At 46.0% G+C, this 20,738-nt stretch overlaps 9 protein-coding genes across 16 annotated transcripts; 4 read left to right on the top strand and 5 right to left on the bottom strand.

Moving 5' to 3' along the window:
* The first annotated feature begins 355 nt into the window (after positions 1–355).
* On the top strand, positions 356–1,450 carry LOC108034552 (stress-associated endoplasmic reticulum protein 2). The gene is made up of 2 exons (XM_017109480.3): positions 356–568; positions 872–1,450. The coding sequence occupies exons 1-2, from the start codon at positions 485–487 to the stop codon at positions 980–982; spliced, it is 195 nt and encodes a 64-aa protein (XP_016964969.1). The 5' UTR covers positions 356–484; the 3' UTR covers positions 983–1,450.
* A 239-nt stretch (positions 1,451–1,689) lies between these two features.
* On the top strand, positions 1,690–2,288 carry LOC108035052 (UPF0235 protein C15orf40 homolog). Its single transcript, XM_017110431.3, has one exon. The coding sequence runs from the start codon at positions 1,815–1,817 to the stop codon at positions 2,235–2,237; it is 423 nt and encodes a 140-aa protein (XP_016965920.1). The 5' UTR covers positions 1,690–1,814; the 3' UTR covers positions 2,238–2,288.
* On the bottom strand, positions 2,274–6,214 carry LOC108035050 (heat shock protein 83). Its single transcript, XM_017110429.3, has 2 exons — positions 5,991–6,214; positions 2,274–4,843 (listed from the first exon to the last, which is right to left on the bottom strand). The coding sequence occupies exon 2, from the start codon at positions 4,841–4,843 to the stop codon at positions 2,687–2,689; it is 2,157 nt and encodes a 718-aa protein (XP_016965918.1). The 5' UTR covers positions 5,991–6,214; the 3' UTR covers positions 2,274–2,686.
* Positions 6,215–6,854: 640 nt separating this feature from the next.
* LOC108035051 (uncharacterized) lies at positions 6,855–8,830 on the top strand. Its single transcript, XM_017110430.3, has one exon. It carries the CDS (start codon positions 6,914–6,916, stop codon positions 8,501–8,503), a length of 1,590 nt encoding a protein of 529 aa, XP_016965919.1. The 5' UTR covers positions 6,855–6,913; the 3' UTR covers positions 8,504–8,830.
* On the bottom strand, positions 8,735–9,467 carry LOC108035054 (uncharacterized). Its single transcript, XM_017110434.3, has 2 exons — positions 9,399–9,467; positions 8,735–9,285 (listed from the first exon to the last, which is right to left on the bottom strand). The coding sequence occupies exons 1-2, from the start codon at positions 9,417–9,419 to the stop codon at positions 8,869–8,871; spliced, it is 438 nt and encodes a 145-aa protein (XP_016965923.1). The 5' UTR covers positions 9,420–9,467; the 3' UTR covers positions 8,735–8,868.
* LOC108034406 (uncharacterized) lies at positions 9,214–10,980 on the top strand. Its single transcript, XM_050886723.1, has 6 exons — positions 9,214–9,346; positions 9,436–9,703; positions 9,761–9,973; positions 10,032–10,080; positions 10,167–10,746; positions 10,805–10,980. The coding sequence occupies exons 2-6, from the start codon at positions 9,680–9,682 to the stop codon at positions 10,923–10,925; spliced, it is 987 nt and encodes a 328-aa protein (XP_050742680.1). The 5' UTR covers positions 9,214–9,346; positions 9,436–9,679; the 3' UTR covers positions 10,926–10,980.
* A 44-nt stretch (positions 10,981–11,024) lies between these two features.
* Positions 11,025–11,673, bottom strand: LOC108035053 (uncharacterized). The gene is made up of 3 exons (XM_017110433.3): positions 11,555–11,673; positions 11,357–11,496; positions 11,025–11,296 (listed from the first exon to the last, which is right to left on the bottom strand). The coding sequence occupies exons 1-3, from the start codon at positions 11,579–11,581 to the stop codon at positions 11,173–11,175; spliced, it is 291 nt and encodes a 96-aa protein (XP_016965922.1). The 5' UTR covers positions 11,582–11,673; the 3' UTR covers positions 11,025–11,172.
* An 811-nt stretch (positions 11,674–12,484) lies between these two features.
* Positions 12,485–13,887, bottom strand: LOC108035259 (integumentary mucin C.1). The gene is made up of 5 exons (XM_017110815.3): positions 13,745–13,887; positions 13,583–13,679; positions 13,092–13,527; positions 12,739–13,029; positions 12,485–12,682 (listed from the first exon to the last, which is right to left on the bottom strand). The coding sequence occupies exons 1-5, from the start codon at positions 13,769–13,771 to the stop codon at positions 12,559–12,561; spliced, it is 975 nt and encodes a 324-aa protein (XP_016966304.1). The 5' UTR covers positions 13,772–13,887; the 3' UTR covers positions 12,485–12,558.
* On the bottom strand, positions 13,885–20,467 carry LOC108035258 (girdin). Of its 8 annotated transcripts, none has more exons than XM_017110804.3 (9): positions 19,979–20,467; positions 18,474–19,210; positions 18,134–18,412; positions 16,015–18,073; positions 15,719–15,957; positions 15,585–15,660; positions 15,358–15,521; positions 15,117–15,224; positions 13,885–14,889 (listed from the first exon to the last, which is right to left on the bottom strand). In XM_017110804.3, the coding sequence occupies exons 1-9, from the start codon at positions 20,045–20,047 to the stop codon at positions 14,472–14,474; spliced, it is 4,149 nt and encodes a 1,382-aa protein (XP_016966293.1). In that variant the 5' UTR covers positions 20,048–20,467; the 3' UTR covers positions 13,885–14,471. The 8 variants fall into 8 exon arrangements, with proteins under 8 accessions (XP_016966293.1, XP_016966295.1, XP_016966294.1 ...); XM_017110806.3 differs by having other exon boundaries at positions 13,885–14,886; XM_017110805.3 differs by having other exon boundaries at positions 15,117–15,221.
* Between the last annotated feature and the right edge of the window lie 271 nt (positions 20,468–20,738).

Here is a 20,738-nt window from a genome sequence, read left to right as displayed (position 1 = left end):
AATTTAAATTTATTTACTTCTTGGACAACAAAAAGTGCTTCTCCCGATTGGTGACCAGTTTTCGAATTTTATTTTTTCTGTGTTGATGCTAAAAAAGCTTGGTTATTCTCAATTTTAAAATGGAAAATGTTCTAAAAAATATTTAAAATTATTAATTGTGCTGACAGGCTAATTTCAACAGCAGCAATGAAACTTAATGGTGTTCTGCATTCCTGGAGGACCGATACAAACATCGATAACATCGATCCTATCGATTTCCAAGTTCCACCTCTACAGCATACGTGTCGTCGCTTTCCAATCGTTTTCGTTGTTTTTGTATTTTTGGCTGAAAAGGTACGAGTTTACGAGTTCGAGTGTTGCACAGCCTGTGCCATTCAAAGCGATCAATTGCACGCAAGCTGCAGCTCAGACAATTGGCCGGTCAATTACTCATCAATTTCAATTTAATTGCGATTTCCAGACGTGTACTTCACAACAACAGAAAATGGCTCCTCCACAGAGAATGCGCGTCGCCAACGAGAAGGCCAGCAAATATGTGACAATGCGTGGCAATGTCCCCAAGTCCTCGGTGAGTTTCGCACAAAACGCGCAGATACAACATAGATGATTAGGGTAAAACATAGATAGTACCAAGAGCAAGGCCAGATTTAGCCGATAATCAATTGCCGAAAGTGCCACGCCGTCATTGATTTTATTAAGGCCGATGTAGATGTATGTGTGCGGAGGAAGCTGGTCTGCGTGTGTGTGAGGGTGTTATCTGCACTTCTGGAAACTCTGATTAGACGTTTTCCACTAATCACCAACTGCAATACATATTTACCACCCAGAAGTCAGAAGTCGACGCCTAATCTCTGTTTCTATTTACTTGCAGAAAACGAAAGAGGGCCAATACCCCGTGGGCCCCTGGCTGCTGGCGCTCTTCATCTTCGTGGTCTGCGGCTCGGCCATTTTCCAGATCATTCAGTCCATACGCGCCGCGTAAGGAACCCCTAGTTACACACATTAAAGCAGCCGCATCTGGAGGAAGATAATAGAGCCTTCCGGAACCTCCACTTGCTACTCCTAGAAAGCCTTTCCAGAACACCCTCCCCAGCTCTAGCTGGCTCCGCCCGCCCGGAATCATGTGCAACCAGAGGATGACCCGAAGTAACCTGGCTGTTCGCAGTTTATTTTCGTGTCCGCAATATCTACCCTTATAGAACACATACAAAATTTCAGTCCACTTAACGCCTTTCGCTAAGCTCTGCAATGCGCATTCCTGCAATTCTCTCCTACACACTCACCACAACACTGATCGTTTATAGGCGCCAAATGCATTTTTAAGATGCTTCTCGATGCAGTTTTGAATAGTGCAAAGTGTTAAAGCGTTGTTTTCTAATGCAAAGACGAGTAGAGGAGAACTATGAGTACATAACAATGATGAATATATGATAATTTTTTACCTAAACAAGAGTTTTACTTCGGAAAACGTGGGACTACTAAATGAGCTAATAAGCAATGTGTAGTAATGTAAAATACAAATATCAAGAGGTAACTTAAATACTATCCCCTTGGAAATCAGAATTTAAGAAATGTTCCTAAAAGTATAGAACTGGTTTATAGTTTTATTACAAATATTTAAATTTAGTAAATCGAAACCGCTATTAAAATACTGGTTTTCCACTCACGAGTTCCGCTCATCCCTACTTTTACTGCAGCCCTGGTTTCGCCCACAAACAGCTGATCAAACTCAAAAACTTTGCAAATTCGGCTAAAAATTCCCTTTAAAATGCATTTAAATCTAGAAATTAAATAAGATAATCGACACAGAGTTCATGCGCCGCCTGTTTACATCGGTCAACGCCCCAATAATGTCGAAGAGCAAGGGCAAGTCGAAGGCCACCGGCGAAAGTGCGAAAACCGATGCGAAATCCACGCCGGCCAAGGAAGCCAGCCCGATTACAGTGGACAAAAGCGGCAACATATGCATACAAATTCTGGCCAAGCCGGGCGCCAAGCAGAACGGCATCACCGGCATCGGCCTCGAGGGCGTGGGCGTCCAAATAGCCGCGCCACCCAGCGAGGGAGAAGCCAACGCCGAGCTGGTCAAGTTCCTCTCCAAGGTGCTCGGCCTGCGAAAGAGCGACGTCTCCCTGGACAAGGGCTCCCGATCCCGCAACAAGATAATACTGATCAGCAAGGGAGTGTCCACAGTGGAGGCCATTGAGCAGCTCCTCCGCAAAGAATCCGATTCGTAGACCTCGTCTGCACCCCAATAAATACTCTTTCGTAGGTTTGATTTTAAAACACATCTGCTTGTTTATTTGGTTGGTTGTTTTTATGTTTATCATCGATCGGGTCATCAAACCTTAATTATACATTTACTCCATTCTTTATATAGCTATATCAACTAGAGCGCGTACGTAGTCTTTAGTTTTATACATAAATTACTTGGATTCTAAATTAGAAGTTCTTAAAACGACAACTGCTCTTGAATGTTTTGCGGGAACCTAACCATTTTAAGAGTTATTCTGGTTTATATGTATGAGTTAAGCGTATGTTGTTCTTGTCGCATACAACGCGGCAAAGGGTTAATGGGGATACAAAATTTAACTCGGCCGTCGTAAACTAAGTACAAAAGTTCGGAACGCAAGTAAATTGTGTATGTGAATGCGAGTGATAATGAATTTTGGTTTGTTCTGGTCGCTTAATCGACCTCCTCCATGTGGGAAGCGTCCTCGGTGTCCTCAACCAGCGAGGGGGCATCTCCGGCGCTCTGGGCATCCTCGGTGGTCATGGGCTCGTCCTCGTCGATGCCCAAACCCAGCTTGATCATGCGGTAGATGCGGCTGGCGTGCACCTGGGGGCTGTCCAGGGAGAAGCCAGAGGACAGCAGAGAGGTCTCGAACAGCAGGATGACCAGATCCTTGACGGCCTTGTCGTTCTTGTCGGCATCGGCCTTCTGGCGCAGAGTCTCCACGATGGGATGGTCGGGGTTGATCTCCAGCTGCTTCTTGCCGGCCATGTAGCCCATGGTGGCGGTATCACGAAGAGCCTGAGCCTTCATGATGCGCTCCATGTTGGCGGACCAGCCGAACTGCGAGGTGACAATGCAGCAGGGCGAGTCGACCAGACGGTTGGACACCACCACCTTCTCGACCTTGTTGTCCAGAATGGACTTCATCAGCTTGCACAGGCTCTCGAACTTGGCCTTGTCCTCCTCGCGCTTCTTCTTCTCGTTCTCGTCCTCTGGCAGCTCCAGACCCTCCTTGGTGACGGAGACCAGCTGCTTACCCTTGTACTCCTTCAAGTGCTGGATGACGTACTCATCGATGGGCTCGGTCATGTAGACCACCTCGAAGCCGCGGGCCTTGACGCGCTCCACGAAGGCAGAGTTGCTGACCTGGTCCTTGGACTCGCCGGTGATGAAGTAGATGTGCTTCTGGTTCTCCTTCATGCGCGACACGTAGTCGGACAGGGAGCAGAAGTCATCGCCGGAGGCAGATGTGTGGAAGCGCAGGAAGTCGGCCAACTTGGCGCGGTTGTTGCTGTCCTCGTGCACGCCCAACTTCAGGTTCTTGCTGAACTGGTCGTAGAACTTCTTGTAGTTCTCCTTGTCCTCGGTGAGCTCCTCGATCAGCTCCATGGTCTTCTTGACCAGGTTCTTGCGGATCACCTTCAGCACCTTGTTCTGCTGCAGCATCTCACGCGAGATGTTGAGGGGCAGATCCTCAGAGTCGACCACACCCTTGATGAAGTTCAAGTACTCGGGGATGAGGTCCTCGCAGTTGTCCATGATGAAGACACGACGCACGTACAGCTTGATGTTGTTGCGCTTCTTCTGGTTCTCGAAGAGATCGAAGGGCGTGCGACGGGGGATGAAGAGCAGAGCACGGAACTCCAGCTGACCCTCCACGGAGAAGTGCTTGACGGCTAGATGGTCCTCCCAGTCGTTGGTCAGGGACTTGTAGAACTCGCCGTACTCCTCCTGGGAGATGTCATCGGGGTTGCGGGTCCAGATGGGCTTGGTCTTGTTCAGCTCCTCATCCTCGGTGTACTTCTCCTTGATGGTCTTCTTCTTCTTGGCATCCTTGTCCTTCTTGTCGGCATCCTCATCCTCGCCAACATCCTCGATCTTGGGCTCATCGGTGTCCATCTCCTTCTTCTCCTCATCACCCTCCTTCTTCTCGTCATCGGCCTCATCGTCGCTGACCTCCTTCTCGCGCTCCTTCTCCACGAGCAGCTTGATGGGGTAGCCAATGAACTGGGAGTGCTTGTTGACAATCTCCTTGATCTTGCTCTCCTCCAGATAGTCGGTCTGGTCCTCCTTGATGTACAGCACGATCTTGGTACCGCGGCCCAGGGGCTCAGAGTCGTCGGCACGGACGGTGAAGGATCCTCCGGCCGAGGACTCCCACACGTACTGCTCATCATCGTTGTTCTTGGAGGTGACGGTCACCTTGTCGGCCACCAGGTAGGCGGAGTAGAAACCCACACCGAACTGACCAATCATGGAAATATCGGCACCGGCCTGCAGGGCCTCCATGAAAGCCTTGGTTCCCGACTTGGCGATGGTTCCCAAGTTGTTGACCAGGTCGGACTTGGTCATACCGATACCGGTATCGATGATGGTCAGAGTGCCGGCCGTCTTGTTGGGGATCAGCTTGATGTAGAGCTCCTTGCCGGAGTCCAGCTTGCTGGGATCCGTCAGGGACTCGTAGCGGATCTTGTCCAGGGCATCGGAGGCGTTCGAGATCAACTCTCGCAGGAAGATCTCCTTGTTCGAGTAGAATGTGTTGATGATCAGGGACATCAGCTGAGCGATCTCAGCCTGGAAGGCGAAGGTCTCTGTTTCCTCAGGCATCTGGAAGGGATTATAGCGAGGATTGGATTAGTTTAAGTCGGCGGGTGGAAAATACTGGAGACGCAGCTGCATTTTCGGCAGCTGCTCTCCGCTTTGTTCTCTCTCTCCCTCCCTCTCTTCATCATTCTCTTTTGCACATGGCTCATTTAACATGCGCGTATGCAAACACAGTGGGGGTCAAACTAATAGTGCCCAAAATAGTTAGTCAGTTAGTTCAGCATTAATTTTTGGTTTAAATTGCAAAGCCCATTCTTTAGGTTCCAGAAATTTCGGTGACGCAAATTCAGGAAATGAAATTGAAAAACTTGAGGGATGATGAATTTAGCATTAATTTTGTTATGATAGTAATTGGCATGTTTGTTTTGTCTAAATGTTTCGAAGAGCGTCCCGAGTGTTCCAGAAATTTCTGTGTCATTAAAATTGGATTGAGGGTCAAACAACTAAGATATAATAGAAGCCAAGCATTTTTCTTTTTTCGTTAACATATTGCTATTTTGCCTACCCCCACTGTACATACACGTGTATCTGCGTATGGATATGTATGTGAGAGCATTGCACATTGAAAATTCGTACATAACCAAGTTAGTAATTGGAAACATCTAGAAGCCCAAGGAAAAGTAATCTCCCTGGCAACCATAGTTACAGCGAATCGAAAAGCATAAAAACACGATGCTATCAAGATTTTTCGCGGACTGACGCCACAATTTTGTTTGCAAGTATGGGGCTAAGCTTGCATGTGTTTGTGCGGCATGTGCAAACTGTAAATGCAAATGCAACGAAAGCACGTGTAAGGGTTAATTAAAGGAGGTAATTTAAAATTAAGCAGACCATTTGGAAGCCAGTTTAATTCATGCTTGGGAGAAAAACTTCTAGAACTTTCTCTAGCGAAAAAAAAAGCCGGCGTTTCAGCCATGACTGTGTGCACGTTGAGTCACCTTTGAAAAAAGCGGCAAAAACCATTTAAGCAAGGAAAATAATATTATATTCCGCGAGCAATGCAAACATCTTGCATCACTTGGTTTCTAGAACTCTTAAATCGATATTCCGCATTTGGGTCAAGAACATTCGAGATGCACAGGCCCAATTGCAGTTTTCGGCGTTTCCATTGTTAATCAAAATTATTCACTGGTTTTTTGGGTCTACTCACCTTGTATGTATGTCTTTCGTTCTATTCACAGAATAAAGGTAAAAATATAATTTTCACTTTGCTTTGTGCAGAATTGGAAATTCACAAAACTTTTCAGACGCTGTCGACGCGCACCGTACTAGATTTTTTTCAAGACTCGACCGGCGTTCGCCGCGCTGCTGCTTTTATAGAAAAAACAGCCCCAGCCGCGAATGTTCTAGACGCTTCGAGAGATTTCCAGACGCCAGGGACTCGGTTTCCGGTTGATGCGAACGGCGTTCAGTGTTGTGAGACGGTCGAAAGGTGCTCAGCCTGTGCGGGCGGATTCAAAAATGATACTGAATGGGGTTCGGTCGAGGTTCCTTGGGATAGTCGGAACGGTTGAGCACAGCCCACTAGGATGGCTTATATTAGCGTTGACTTTCATGATTTCCACTTTGATTACATACCAGAATTTTATTCTTAAATTTTTTCAGAGAAAAGTATTTTTACCATTATAAACAATTAGTTGTTGGAAGCACTAACAAGAATTGTTTACCTTTTAAAATATTTCTAAAAATTCTGCCTTCAATTATTTTTTATTACTAATGTTAATTAATACAACGCATGTTAGTTAGTATTTATTTCTCATAGATCCTACTAAATTTGATTTACAAATGTTTTAAGTTCATTCACTAATATATTACTTTTTTATATTAATATTATAGAAAATAATTTATATATTAAAATATATCTTCAAATGTGTATTAGTAAAATAAAATTTAGATTTTCCGAAAGTCCCGCCATATCGATAATTCTTCCACCACTACCCCTATTGTTTGGTATATCGACATACCAATCGACTATATTCGATAAGTAACGAAATTCGTTTGCATCGATATCGATTGTTCTCAAATGATAGCTGATTTGAACATATTTTTAACTTAATTTAAAAAAACAAAACGATGGGCGGCACTAAGTGCAGCTTTCGTGATTGCCCGGTGAACTCCAAACGCAACCCCAACATGCACTTCTTCAAGTTCCCGACTAAGGACCCGGAGAGGATGCAAGAGTGGATTAAATACTGTGCGAATGCGCCTTCAAACAAATGGGCCACCAGGACTGTTTGCGCCAGGCACTTTCGCGCCGAATCCTTTATGAACTACAAAATGGAGAGGCTCGCGCCCAAGCAGACGCCCACATTGCTGAGGATCAACAGGGATTTGGCCCTGGACTATGCGAGTCTCGACCAGAACGGGGAGCCGCTTCTGGTAAAGCTGAAGCCTCCAACGCAGCCGCATTTAATACCGCCCAAGCACTTCAAGTGTCCCCTGGGATTCGTGGACGAGGATGAGGCCGAGGTAACCGGCAAGCCGACTCAAGATTCCGTGGAGAAACCACCGGAAGCGCAGGGACAGCAACCAGCGGACGAAGTTCAGGAACCAGACTGTTCGGTGGATGCGGAGCAAGAGCAGCCGGCTCAGCCCAAAGAGAGGGTGGCGGTGGAGACACAGGATGTCACAGCATCAACCAGTGGAGGTTCGGATATGCCCATGCCTCAAAACATTCTGGATATAATAAGTCAACTGCAGCCTTCGTTGGGCATCAAGTTGGTGAAAAGGCCAGTGGAGACTCGCTCGACAAGTGAGGGAAACGCGACTCCAAATGAAGAGCAGACTGAAGATTCAACTAAAAGGCAGATGCTGTCCAATATGATAGAAAAGTGCCCTAAACAAACAAGTACACTTGTGGAGGGCATTAATAAGCCAAAGCTAATCAAAGAGCAGCCCAAGAAGATGTCTGCAGATATACTTAGAAAGCGTGGAATGCCGAAGGAAGACGTACTGAGTGCGAAGCAGACTAAGAGAAAAAAGATACCAGATGCAGAACAAAAGACTAAAAGCCTCGCCGAAACTAGAAACGATTTGGCAGAGAACCTAAACACGCAAAAGATTTCACAAAGTGAAAAACCCTCCCAGTCCAGCCACTTTAACTCGAAGCCGGGCCAAGGGAAGCACCTTAATGAGTCGCCTCTGAATACAGAATCTGCATGCTTTTCGAATGACGAAGATGAGAGCATAGTCCCCAGCACTGACAGTCAGGATGGATGTGATACTGCTGAAAAACCATCTTCTTCCGCAGACGACCTGCGTGAAAAGCTGCTTCAGGACTACAAAAATCTACAGGCCGAGTTTGAAAAACTGACCGAGGAGAATGACAAGCTAATACGGCTGCAGGCGGAACGTCCAAAGGTTACCACTCCCACTAAGCCCGCATCCAACTCGTTGACCAAACCACAGCTGTACATGGCCATTAAGAAGTATCTGGGACCCACGATGGCCGCCCTGCTGCGCATGGAAATGTTTGGGGGCTCTGAGGATCGCACCTGGAAGGAGGACGAGCGGGAGTTCGCCACAGAGCTGCTGCAACTGGGCGATGAGGTATACAAGTACTGCTGCGACGAGTGGCGATTCCGGCTGCCCCCGCTGCGGACTGCCCGATCCTGGCTGGAGCATAAGACCACAGAGGGGATTGAGGATTTTCTAGACTTGTAGACTTTCTAGATTTGCAGTTTTGCAAAAGTAATAGGTATTATAAAGTAGTTATAGTATTCTTGCTTTCTTAACGGTAAGCAAATATTAAGCCTTTCGTTTATGTTTTATGCTCATTTTGGGGAAAACGTATTATAGAAACGTCCTTGTCAGTAAAAGTAAAGTATTTTATGTTGTCTAAAAACAAAATAATAACTTATTAATCCTTGAACAAATATTTAATTTTAACTTGTTTTAAAATTACAACTTGCTTTTACAATTAAATTTGCATTACAAATAATATGTTGAGAGGCATATTATAATTGTAATGTTTTGTTATATAAACGACTGTCCTCACCGGCTCAAAATATTTACATAGCACAGCTTTGTTAATTCTTGTGGCAGATAATGGAATCATCAGTGGTCTTCGTCACGCATATCTCCTGAGTGGAGGCGTCGCAGAAGTAGCCATCTGGGCAGCTTCCCGTGACACTTGTGGGCGTTGTGGCACCGAAGCAGAAGGCGAAAGTGTTAAGCGAGGTGCAGGCGAAGGTGTAGTTGGGAGCACACTGGCCACAGCTGTCCGTGTCCCCGCAACTGGCGGGATTTTCGCTCCGCTGGAAGCAAATCACAGGCTGGTCCGTGCACACCAGGCCGTCGGTGCAGATGAAGGTCTGGTTGGTATTCGGCTCAGTGCCGCCGAAGCACAAATTATACGCGGTCTGGTTTATGCAGGATGCTCCATTCGATTGACACACATTGCAGTCTGCCTGGATCCAAACGATGGGCAAGGCTACTAAAGCCAACTGGAAATATATTTGGGATTTGGAGGGTCAAGACCTGGCTTCTTGCTTAATTTTCTTTTGAGTAAGTTAAGATTGTAATCAAAAACGTTTTTATCAGGATCTGTGGTACTCACCAAACACAAGAACTTGTACATCTTGACAACTTTATAGATCTTCTGCGAATGGTCACAGAACAACGCGCAAGACTTATTTGTACATTTTGGCAGCGGTGCCGAATTTTGTTCTATGGCATCGTAAAACTGTTGCCTTGGGTAATAAGAATGGCTGGTTATCTTTTTATGGGCGCTAAGCACACGCTAACTGAAGGTGCGGACCGGCTTAGCCTCCTATAAAGAGAATTGGCACTTGGCCGGGCATCACAAGCAGGCTGCTCTTCCCGGCAAACAGACAAACTATGCTGGCAAATCTTACTCTCGGGGTAAATCGAGGGCGCAGTGAACCCAGAAAAAGTGACCCATTTCATTGTTGGTTCCAGATCTTACTGCTCGCCTGGTTTTCGGAGAGGGCCCTTGGGCAGTCCACCTGCTACGACTGCTCCTCGACAAATGGACAGTACGCCTGTGTCAACGAAACCGCCTTTGGCATGTGCTTCGGTGAAGGCTCAGTGGACGAAAGCGCAGTCCAAAACTGCCAGGATGGATACTACTGCGTCCTGGCGGGATTTTGCGCCACCATGGATTCAGCGGAAGTGCGATATAATAAGCTTTTGCCATGATATGCCAAATCTCACACTTGTTTTCCCACAGCCAGCTTGTGCCACAGATGGTTCTACGACCACAACGGATATGGCAACAGGTTGGTAAATATATATAAAAATATCACACCTTTGTTTATGGGTTTATTGCCTGTGGTTTCTTTTATCTTGTACTTTGCACCGCAAGATTCCACAACCGATTCGAGTACCCAGGAGACATCAGTGACCACAGAGAGCACTACAACGGAGTCCTCGGATTCCAGCACTTCTGAAATAACAACGGACTCCAGTACCCGGGAAACAGTCACCGAAACCTCCACAGTTACCACTGATTCCACTACCCCAGAATCTTCTACGCATTCCAGTACTCAAGAAACGGTGACCGATACCTCAACCACGATAGTGACCACTGATCCCACAACCCCAGTTGTTACAACGGATTCTAGTACCCAGGAAACAGTGACTGAAACCCCAACAACGGCTGTTACCACAGATACTACTACTTCAGAATCTACAACCGTTTCCAGTACTCAAGAAACAACGGAGTCTACGGGTACCACCACTCCAGAAGTCACCACAGAACCAACTACAGACTCCACTTCTACTGCTAATACAACCCATTCAAGCACTACACCCACAACTTCTGAGCCATCTACTAGTACTCCAAGCACCACAACAGAGTCTTCGGAAGTGGATCCCAATGTCTATTGCGCAAAGATCAGGACCAAAGGGTACTCCCGGGTTGAGACAGATACCACATGTCAAATGCAAGTATACCTATGATCTTCTATACGAATTCTCCTTATGGATCCACCTTTCTTGTAGGTATGTCTACTGCTATAAACTGAGCCGGGATTACCTCGGCTGGTTATACTATTGCAATGCGAATGAGTACTACAACTCAGAGACAGAGGCCTGCCAATCCACTCGACCAAGCAATTGCTAGCTTTCAATATTAATACAATTTTAAACTATTCTTTAAGGTTGTACATAGCTATAAAGAAGATTACCCTGGATCAAGTGAAAACAGTGCATTTTCCATACTTAAGGACCTTTTTTTGAAACATTTGTTCTTCCACTTTAGTGGTATCATAATAACATCTATAACAAATGAGTACTATCATAATAACATCTATAACAGATGAGTGCCATGCTATTCTCGTACAGGTCTCCCTATTTTATCTTTAACCACGTTATTCACATCCTTCCGGTTTATTGATACTGCATATTCTTAGTTCAGAATCAAAATATTGTCCGCTTTTGCAGCTCTTAACTAGTGCTATCGTTGATCCATTGGCTATGTAACAATACACAAAACTGAAAGTAGATTTTCACTTTAATACTCAGCAATCAGGGTGAGCTAAAAGGATAGCTTACGTGACGCAAGTGGCATCGTTTTGGTTTTCAATTATGGCCGATTTATTCAGTTCCTGGCAGGCCGTGTCCGCACTCCAAGAGTCCGTGCCCAGAGCCTTCTGTCCGGGAGCTGGCGCTGCAGCCAGGCTGTGCAGCAGGATCTGTTGGGGGATAATGTGTATTCACAAGGGGAACTATCAGAGCTGCTTGCATAGTTACCACTGATAAGATGAGACTCGTCCACATTGTCGCTCTAACCTTGCTTCACTTGGCACACTGAAACCTTGAAGGCCCGAGAAGCCTTTAAGTACCGGTAGGATTTAATCTGTAGCATCGTTTATCTCTTCGCTTTGGAAATGTATTTCATGTTTATGGCCTGCTTTTATTAATTTGTTTTGCCGGTCATAAGTGTACATATGAGTGTGTTTCGTTTACGGACCCCTCAGATATGTGCGAATTTCTGGGTTGTTAAGAGCAATAATCCGGTTGTTTGGACTTGCAGACTTATCTGGTGGAAAAGAAAAATTCCTTCCTGGAATTGTTATTGTAGATTTGTGGTGATTCATTGTTCGCCGTGGTTGTGGTAGTCTCCGTGGTTGTTGGGATCTCAGTGGTCGATGCAATCTCGGTGGTAGTTGGGATCTCTGTGCCGTGGTGTCCGATTCGCACACTGGATCGTCATTTGGGTAGCAAGTTTATAGACCATCGGTGCAATCCGTGGTTTCACTGTGACAATACACTACACTGTCGCTTTGGCACGCATCGCATAAGGCCGCCAAGTATTGGATCAAGAGCTTTAGGGGTACGAAAAAACGAATATTATCCAGAAATGCTCACGGGTTGAAGCAGTTACCAGTGGAACTTTAGCCACATCTTTTTTGTCTACCGTCGCTTTTCAATCTAAAATGATGAGCCTCGTACGTATCTTTGGTTGTCTTTAGAGAGCTGCCAAAAAAATTAGATATTTTTACGAATGTTTGCTCAGTTTAATTGCGGGGTTGGGCTTCGCGTCAATGAAAAGTACACGGCTACAAGTAATTAAAAAATAGATAGATGTGCACCCTTGCACAAAATACGAGGTGAACCATTATTAGCAGGAAGAGTTTTCTTGCCTACTCAGCAAATACCCAAAAAGCTTATCAATTAACATGCTTTTAACTTTTGCTTTATTGATATCAATATGTGAAAACACATCGAGATGTCTGCTTCTAAAAGTTCAGAAACTAGGTGCAATATTCGGGTTTGTCCTCAGAGCACCTTTTTGAGGACGCGTCAAAGTATTCGTTGGTCTTGCAGGTCTTGATTAAAGCCGTAGCCGATCCATTCGCGACATAACAATAAAGATATCTGCAAGATTCGATGATGTCAGGTGCTTTCTTGGAGTCCATACAGCATTTACTCACGTGGTGCACGTCGGATCGTCTTTGTTTTGGAACAAAGTGGATTTGGTGACAGTCAAGCAGGTGGCCTCCGCACTCCACGGCTCGGCTGTGGTTGTACTGGCGGTTGTGGTGGTCACCGTGGTTGTGGTGGCCACAGTGGTGGTGGTGGTGCCCACAGTGGTTGCCTCCACGCATCCATCCGGCTTGGTCGTGGTGCAAACCTTCAAGCTGGCACTGTAGTACTGATTAGCCTTGCATGAGGTTATTTTTGTAGAGTGGGTGCCGTCGGTAGTTACAGTACAGGTTATAAAACTGATTAAATATATAAGATTAAATCTGTACCACCAAAAAACATTTCAGACTTGGATATTTACGTAGTGCAGGTGGGATCATCTGGGTTTTCAAAAAATGTGTTTTTAGTGGCTTGCTGGCAGAGCTCTTCGGTAGTTGGGGCCTCAGTAGTTGTGGTTGTTGGGATCTCAGTAGTTGTTGTAGTAGTTGTGGTTGTTGTGGTAGTTGGGATTTCAGTGGTGGTAGTAGTTGTGGGGATCTCTGTGGTCGTAGTAGTAGTTGGCATCTCAGTCGTCGTCGTGGTAGTTGGGATCTCGGTGGTTGTTGGAATCTCGGTGGTAGTTGGGATCAGTCTGGTAGTTGGGATCCCTGTGGTTGTTGGGATCTCAGTGGTTGTTGGTATCTCTGTTGTTGAGGTGTCTGTTTTGCAAACCGGATCGGCATTCTTATAGCAGGTGTAAAATCCATCGGTGCAATAATAGTCCGTAGGACACGACAGTAGATTATAAGATGCCACACCTAGAAATGAAAACGTTTCAGATTAGTGTGCTCACTTGAAAACAAATTGACTCACCGTCATAGCAGATGGAAAATGTGGTTTCACTGTGGCAAGCCACATTACTGTCACTTTGGCACACATCACATGTGGCCGCCAAATATTGCACCAAGAGCTTAAAGTTACGAACAAACGAGTATTATCTAGAGCTTATAGTAGTTACCAGCTTAAAGTAGTTACCAGCGGAATGAGAGCCTTTAACCACATCTTTTTAGTCTCCAGTCACTTTTCATTCTAAAATACTGGGGACGAACGAATCACCTTATATGTATCTTTGGTTATCTTTAGAGAGTTGCCCAAAAAAGTGAGATTTTTTTACGAATGTTTGCTTAGTTTTATTGCGGTGTTAGGCTTTGCGTCAATAAATAGTACAAGGCTACAAGTAATTTATAAAAATATATTCACAAATTGAAGGCGCGTTTGTTAGCTGCTAGCAGAGTACGAGTGTGGTATACAACATATAGTATATAGGAATACATAGATTCGAGTCGAGTTTACAAAACACCAAATAAGCGAATGTAAATATATATCGCTTGGGACGTAACATTGAGGCATCGGTATAGCTAATTTGTTAACATATTTCTTTATAGTTTTGTGTATATAGGGGTGTATACTGGATAGTTATGAGTTCGCTTAGTTGTCGCGTAGTCTTCTGGAGTTTTTCGATTGCATAAATAGGTACAAACTATAGTAAAGTACATAGTCTAATTGTAAAACATGTCTTAAGGCAAATCATAGCGGTTCAAGCAGCACTTTACACTTACTTCTGTAACTAGCTTAAGGCAACATCGATGTTCTAATGCGTTTAAAAATAAATTCGTTAATTTCTAAAACGAAATAATACTTCGTCAGCAAATGCATTATATTCGAGTTCAAGTTGTGGACGTATACTGTTTTGATTGAGTTTCTAGACGCAGCCGTACTCATACCAGATGCTATTGCTCTTGTCCTCGGTCCGCTTCCTCGCCGACTTGTCATCCTGCAGGGGCGTTCCCGATACGCTGCCACTGGCCTGCAGCAGTGGACTCTGATCCCCGCTGTTCGAGGCTCCTCCAATGGTGGTGTTTATCCGGTTGTACATGAGGAACGTGGCGGGACCCACTGGAGCGCTGTTCTCGCTGCTCTTTTGCGGCGTCTGAGGCTCTGCTGGCGTGGGTGTCGCAGCATTGCCGGATCCACTGCTGCCACCGGACTGCGGCTGGGCGGAACTGGGACTGGAGCCATCGGGAAGCTTCTGGTGCTCGTCGATAAGATAAACGGTGCGTCGAGAGCCGGCTGTGCCGAGTGTCAGACTGCTGCCCGTCACGTCTGGCGCTTCAAGACTGCTGCGAAGCAAATGATTTATTAGTAACTGGTTAAATCAAATCATATCACGAAGGTGAGGAGCGACAACAAAAGGATGCAAACACGCATTGTGCAGGAGGAAAAAGGTGGATTTGGGGTTGATAGTTGCCCTTTGAAAACCCGAATTTCATTCAGCGAATGTCGTATCGGTTTCAATTGGCAAGTTTTAATGGGATCGAATCGATTGTTAAACATCTAAAGCGCATACCCGTGCACGCTATTTCTACGTGAGTTATTCAAATCCGTACGTTTCTGAGCCTGCAGGCTACTGCGCACGGCGCCGCCGCGTTGGATCGAGCTATCCAGCAAATCCCTACTGGGACATATTGTACAGTGTGGTTGGTTTGTTGGTGCGAGAGTTGAGTTGTGTATAATACATGTAAATAGAACGAAAACCATAAACCCAAACAGCCACTGAACCATATTTTTATCCCAACTGGATGACTTACCGCTGCAGACTCTGGCGGAGCGGGACATTCCGCTGCAGTAAGTGCGTGTCGGAGGCAATGGACAGCGGCTCCTCGTTGCTGTTATCCGACTCATTGCCGCCGGATTCGGAACCGATCACGAACTGGGAATTGGTACGAGCATCATCCACCCAGGAGCGCCGGTTCTGAAATAATTATTTTGCAGGTCAATGTTTACATCAAAGCAGTATTATTTCTAGCAAACTTACACGGCTGGGCACTTTGTTCATCAGATCCGAGCTGGCCTTCTTCACTCTTCTTACCAGCATGCTGGCAAAAGGCTTCCTGAAGTCAAACATTATAGAGTTAATACAAAATTAACTTTGTACACTTTGATATTTACTTCTTGTGCACCGTGGTCTCCGACTTTTTGTAGTGCTCCATGATTTTCTCCTCCAGCTTCTCCTTCTGCCGCTTCAGACTATGCACCCGTTCCGTGTAGTTCTTCTCCTCCTCGTGGAAGTGCTTTTTGTCCTCCAGGGATATGGCCAAGAGTTCCTGATACTGGGAGAGCAACTGTGACACATTGTCCATCAAGGCCTTGCGCTCTGAATCGAGCTCAGCATTGTTTTGAATCAACATCTGCAGAAGAATTAAATAACATTAGATTTGTATAATGAATTGGCTCTAACAACCTACCTCACAACGCTGCTGAACCTTGCTGTACTCCACCTGCAGGTGACGTACTTGATCGCTCTTGGTGTTAAGCTCGCCGGAGAGCTCGGTGTTTTGCAGCTTGAGGCTCGAGTGCTCCATGCGCACCATCTTGTACTGCTCCTGAATATTTTTGTACTCGTTCTTGAAGCGATCGCTGGTGGCGAAGAGATTGCGGAAGTCATCGGTGAGCTTGGAGTGCTCGGTGCGCAGGATTGACAGATCCTCGCTGCAGGTCTTCATGTTGTTATTCTGAGTGGTCAACTCCTCGATGCGCTGCTCCAAAGCTAACTGCTGTTCACGTGTGTCGCGCAGCTCCTGCCTTAAATCCCGCACTGCCGCCTTCAGCTGCTCCTTGTCCTTGTTCAGCGACTCGTACTCCGCGGATAGCTGATCGTGTAGGCACTGCAAAGTCACCTGATCCTGCAGCGCATGCTTATGCTCCTGCTGCAGTGAATCGATGTCCTTGAGCAGCGTGTCCTTTTCGGCCGCCAACTGGGAGTTCGCCAACTGAAGGGCTACATGCTGCGTGTTTAGAGACGTTATCTGGGAGCCCAGAGCAGCCACATCCACACTGAGCCGAGCATTCTCCGTCTGGAGCTGTGTGTTCGAATCCTTAATGCGGATCAGCTCTGCGGACTCGCGTGCCGGACTCACTCGCAGTTTGTGCTCGAAGCGTAGTTCCTGAGAAGAGGGTTGCGCTGGAGCGGGCACTGGAGCAGTAGCCAGTTCAATGTTCTTTTCCACCGTGAAGATCTCCTGACGGTGGCATAGCACGCACATGTCAGACTTCACGCCACCTTCTCGCTCCTCCTCCTCTTGCTGCTCACGCGTCACATTTAGCATAATCTCTCGCACAGTTTTGAAAGTCTCCGGATTGCGCACCAGTTTCTCTACGACGTGCTCCACATTCAGCTCTCCTGGTTCTTCGTCGGCCAGGCCCAGTTTCTCCAAGTTGTGACGCACCTTCTTCGTTACTAGAGTGCCAGTTACCAGGTCGTTACGAAGTGTGCTGATCATCTCTTGATCAATGATTCGTTGTGAAGCTAGCTCTTGGTTTTGCTTTTCAAGTTCGACAAGCTTCTGCTGAACTTGCTCCGAATCTTCGAGTGCCTTGCCCAGCTTCTGAAGTTCCTTGCTCTGCGCATCCAGACGATTGATACTCTCGTCGAGCTGCACAGATTTTTGCTCGCTGCCCTCCTTCAGTTTTGACACTTCCTTGAGCAAGCTGGCATTTTCGCGCTCAAAAGTGGATACCTTGGCTTCGATTTCGTAAAGTTTTTGTTTGGTCTGCTCGTACTGCTTGGATTTTTCGGCGTACTGCTCTAATTCCTTTGTCTTGCTCTCCGCCAGTCGTTCAAGATCGTCGGCTCTTCGCTGAATGCTATCGTTGAGCGTTTGAATGCGCTGCTTCTCCTTGTTCAGGGTCTCGACATGTTGCTCGGCATCAGAAAGCTTCTGACGGTCTGCCTCGCGCTCCAGACTCTGGCGATCGTAGCTCTTTTGGCGACTATCCACGGCGTCCTGCAGTTTCTTGTTCTCCTCCAGGGCATTTTTAAAGACGCCCTCCAATTCCACATTTTGCTGAGTCAGCCGCTGAATGTTTTCTTGCATCTGCTCGATTTTTAGAGAGAGCTTCTTCTTCTCCTTCTCCAGTTCAAGCATCTTGGTGGTAGACTCGTGGAAGCTGCTTTCCTTTAATTGCTCCAGGGCGGCAGTCAACCGACGGTTCTCCAGCTCGAGTTTCAGGGCACGGGTTTGGGCATTATTTGTTAGCTGTTCGGACAGGCTGTTATCACCTGAGTTGCAGTCGTCTTCGTTTTCCGAGAAGGATTTATCCAAATCCATCGTTGAGTTGAGATTCCTGGCTACCAGTTGCAGTTGGGCATTCTCCTCTAACAGCTCCTCCAGCTTGGATCGATCCACGTCACGTTCTAGCGCCATGTCGTTGAGCTTTTGCTTGTATTTGATAATTTCGGACTCCAGGGAGATGGCGTGTTCAGACCTTTTCCGGTAGCGCTGTAACTGCTCTTCCAGCATTTCCCTGGGGGAGTGAAAGATAATGGGTTAAAAAGGGTTTAAACCTTTTTTTTTGTAAATATACTTTGATTCCAACAGCACACGGTTATCCTCACGCAGTTCCTCAACGCGGGATTTATAAAAGTCTGAGTCGCCGAGTTTTTCGCGGTACTTCTGCACTTCTACCTCCAGTCGATCCGCTCGTTCCGCCCGCTCCCTGAGGATGTCCACTTCGTCGCGATATGCTGCTGCCCGCTTGGCCTCCGTAAACCATTCCTGGCTCTCCTGACGCAGTTTGTCGAAACGCGCCTTCTTGTCGTCTAGCTCCTCGCGAAGCTCCAAAAGGTTTTCGGACTTTTCCTCTCTACAAAAATGGTAAAGAATTAAGGTTACCACATTAGGTATTAAATAAGATCTTATCTTACAGTTCCTGACGAAGTTTACGGTTCTTCGAACGGAGATCTGCACACTCTACGGCAAGATGATTGCTTTCTGAGTTGGAAGAAGATGAAGGCGTTGAGGTGGCAGTTCCATTCGAAGGAGAACGTGGAACGCTGACTCCTTGACCACACTCCACCAGATTGTCGCTGGCCGCCATTTCGGTCTCCACGCACGCCAAGTCGATCCACTTGAGATACATAAGATCTCGCTCCTTGGTCAGGCGCAGAATGTGCGTGTACATGGTCTGTGGGGTCAGCCGCTCGAGAGAGTCCTCGGTGAGCACCAGACTATGACTATCGGTCACCTGTTTGATCAATGCTACGATGGCGTGCTGCGTCTCCAGGTCCAGTTCCTTGATCCGGGCAATAAAGAGCTCCTTGTTGGGACATTGCACAGCCGCGCCGAGGAGCAGGGTGAGCAGCGTTTTCATCTGCTCCAGGCCGTTCCTGCTCTCCGGATGATGTCCCAGAGTGAAGGCATCCGGCAGGACCAAAATAGTCTGGCCGAGTTCCTCCTCGAAAAGGGACTTGAGATTCCTCACGATGCACTCAAAATTCTTGGCCCTGGCGATGCTGAGGGATTTGCCATTCAGATCGCTGAGCTCGCTGGGATTATTCTGGGGCTCCGGATCGATCTGCAGCCAGACGCTGTGGATTATGTGGCCATCCAGCAGCGAAGTGTAGCCAGTGAGCAGCTCGGCACGTGGCAGACATGATTCCAGCTGTAAAGGAAGAAATGACCAGTTTTTAGATACCGAATCCAACAAAGAACCAGAGCGGGCGTGAATATGTATATTCGCTGGACAAGAGCTTATTATACTCCTCCTCCGTGTCTTTTTGTACCGTAAGCAGTCTTGAGCAAGTTACAATGACCTTGGTTCTTGCGGAAAGCCGCATAACTACACACAGTGGGGGGCAAAATATTAGGAGTCTGAAGTGGAGTGAGAGTTTTGAAAAAGGTAATACTAATTTAAATACATTTTTTTAGTTGTGCAGGGAAATATTCCTCTGTTTATCAGTCTTAGAAGAACATTCTATTGTTTTGTTTTCGTTCATAGATTTATCTTCCTTCTTTTAAACAGTTGGGGATACAGTTGAATAAAGTATGAACAATTTTTATAAAATAGCTTTCAGTTAATATTTATAAATATCATTAATTTATAAAAAGCATTGCTGTTGTAGGAAAACTAATAATTTTCTTATGTATAACACATTCATAACTCTCTCATTTGAATTCATTGTTTTTATTCTTTTAGGTTTCACTATCCTTAGAATGGAGTTCAACACCTTGTTCTAATTCGCTGACCTCAGCTGTGTGTGTCAGTATGTGAGCAGGTTGTTCTCACGACTCTGTTGTTGTTTTTGTTGGTCTCGTTTCCATATGCGAGTGCTTGGGAATCGGGCACTTGAATTATTTATGCCAGGCACATAGCCCACTGGCGATGCAAATGTCGAGCATGTTTATCCATATCACACGTAGTAGCACTCACCCAAGATATTAGGGACGAATTTACAAATTCATCTATTTCCATTGGCGTCGCGGTCGCCGTGCCAGCCATTGTTGTTGTTTTTGTTATTGGACGGGCGGAATAGGTAAATGCAGGTAAGCGTACGTGTGTGTGTGTGTGCCGCTGCACCTGTCACAATGGAACAGCTGCGGCTTTTCCGCACTGCGATGCTATAATGATAGTCTTTTCTATATTCCCAGCATATAGTGTCCCACAACAGCCTCCCAAAATTCAGTCCAAGGACGGGGCATTTTCACTGAATTCGATGCACTGGAAGACACACATGCGGCAGGTCACGGTTGTAACTTAGCTAGGATACGCTGAAGAGCACTTTGCGGATCGGATTGGGTTTAGTAAACTGGTCAACAAGTAACACTACAAAAAATAGCGAAAATCTTTTTGGGGAAGACTGGACTGTTGGAAAAAAGCATAATTTGTGCCGGTGATGACACTGCTCCACTGTTGCCAACTATCGATTGGGGAAACTAGTGGTGGACTTTTGCATAGTAGCTACAATTACAACGGCTACATTTTGTAACCAGCTAGGATGTAGCTAGAGCACATATATTAAATTATAATCATTTTAAAGATTTAAAATCAAATATTTGAAAAAAATAGTTTTAAATAGGACGGGGCATAATGTTTTATTATGAAAATCTATCAAAGTTGTAATAGTTTTTCATGTGAAACGGTTCCCTAAAAAATAGCTAGAAGTAGCTAGCCGACAGTCTATCGATTGATG

This window comes from Drosophila biarmipes, chromosome 3L, assembly GCF_025231255.1.
Source record: "Drosophila biarmipes strain raj3 chromosome 3L, RU_DBia_V1.1, whole genome shotgun sequence".
Taxonomy (NCBI): Eukaryota; Metazoa; Arthropoda; class Insecta; order Diptera; family Drosophilidae; genus Drosophila; species Drosophila biarmipes.
This window is presented reverse-complemented; position numbering and strand designations above follow the sequence as displayed.

Coding starts and splice junctions, on each gene's coding strand:
- LOC108034552 (XM_017109480.3), top strand. CDS start 485: ATGGCTCCTCCACAGAGAATGCGCGTCGCCAACGAGAAGGCCAGCAAA. Junction 569..871: donor GCAATGTCCCCAAGTCCTCG/GTGAGTTTCGCA, acceptor ATTTACTTGCAG/AAAACGAAAGAGGGCCAATA.
- LOC108035052 (XM_017110431.3), top strand. CDS start 1,815: ATGCGCCGCCTGTTTACATCGGTCAACGCCCCAATAATGTCGAAGAGC.
- LOC108035050 (XM_017110429.3), bottom strand. CDS start 4,843: ATGCCTGAGGAAACAGAGACCTTCGCCTTCCAGGCTGAGATCGCTCAG.
- LOC108035051 (XM_017110430.3), top strand. CDS start 6,914: ATGGGCGGCACTAAGTGCAGCTTTCGTGATTGCCCGGTGAACTCCAAA.
- LOC108035054 (XM_017110434.3), bottom strand. CDS start 9,419: ATGTACAAGTTCTTGTGTTTG. Junction 9,286..9,398: donor TGTACAAGTTCTTGTGTTTG/GTGAGTACCACA, acceptor ATATATTTCCAG/TTGGCTTTAGTAGCCTTGCC.
- LOC108034406 (XM_050886723.1), top strand. CDS start 9,680: ATGCTGGCAAATCTTACTCTCGGG. Junction 9,974..10,031: donor CCACCATGGATTCAGCGGAA/GTGCGATATAAT, acceptor GTTTTCCCACAG/CCAGCTTGTGCCACAGATGG. Junction 10,747..10,804: donor ACAGATACCACATGTCAAAT/GCAAGTATACCT, acceptor CCTTTCTTGTAG/GTATGTCTACTGCTATAAAC.
- LOC108035053 (XM_017110433.3), bottom strand. CDS start 11,581: ATGTGGACGAGTCTCATCTTATCAGTG. Junction 11,497..11,554: donor CGAGTCTCATCTTATCAGTG/GTAACTATGCAA, acceptor ATCCCCCAACAG/ATCCTGCTGCACAGCCTGGC. Junction 11,297..11,356: donor AACGATGCCACTTGCGTCAC/GTAAGCTATCCT, acceptor ATCTACTTTCAG/TTTTGTGTATTGTTACATAG.
- LOC108035259 (XM_017110815.3), bottom strand. CDS start 13,771: ATGTGGTTAAAGGCTCTCATTCCGCTG. Junction 13,680..13,744: donor TAAAGGCTCTCATTCCGCTG/GTAACTACTTTA, acceptor CGTAACTTTAAG/CTCTTGGTGCAATATTTGGC. Junction 12,683..12,738: donor GACGATCCGACGTGCACCAC/GTGAGTAAATGC, acceptor CGAATCTTGCAG/ATATCTTTATTGTTATGTCG.
- LOC108035258 (XM_017110804.3), bottom strand. CDS start 20,047: ATGGCTGGCACGGCGACCGCGACGCCAATGGAAATAGATGAATTTGTA. Junction 19,211..19,978: donor ATTCGTCCCTAATATCTTGG/GTGAGTGCTACT, acceptor CTTCCTTTACAG/CTGGAATCATGTCTGCCACG. Junction 15,522..15,584: donor TGAACAAAGTGCCCAGCCGT/GTAAGTTTGCTA, acceptor TAATTATTTCAG/AACCGGCGCTCCTGGGTGGA.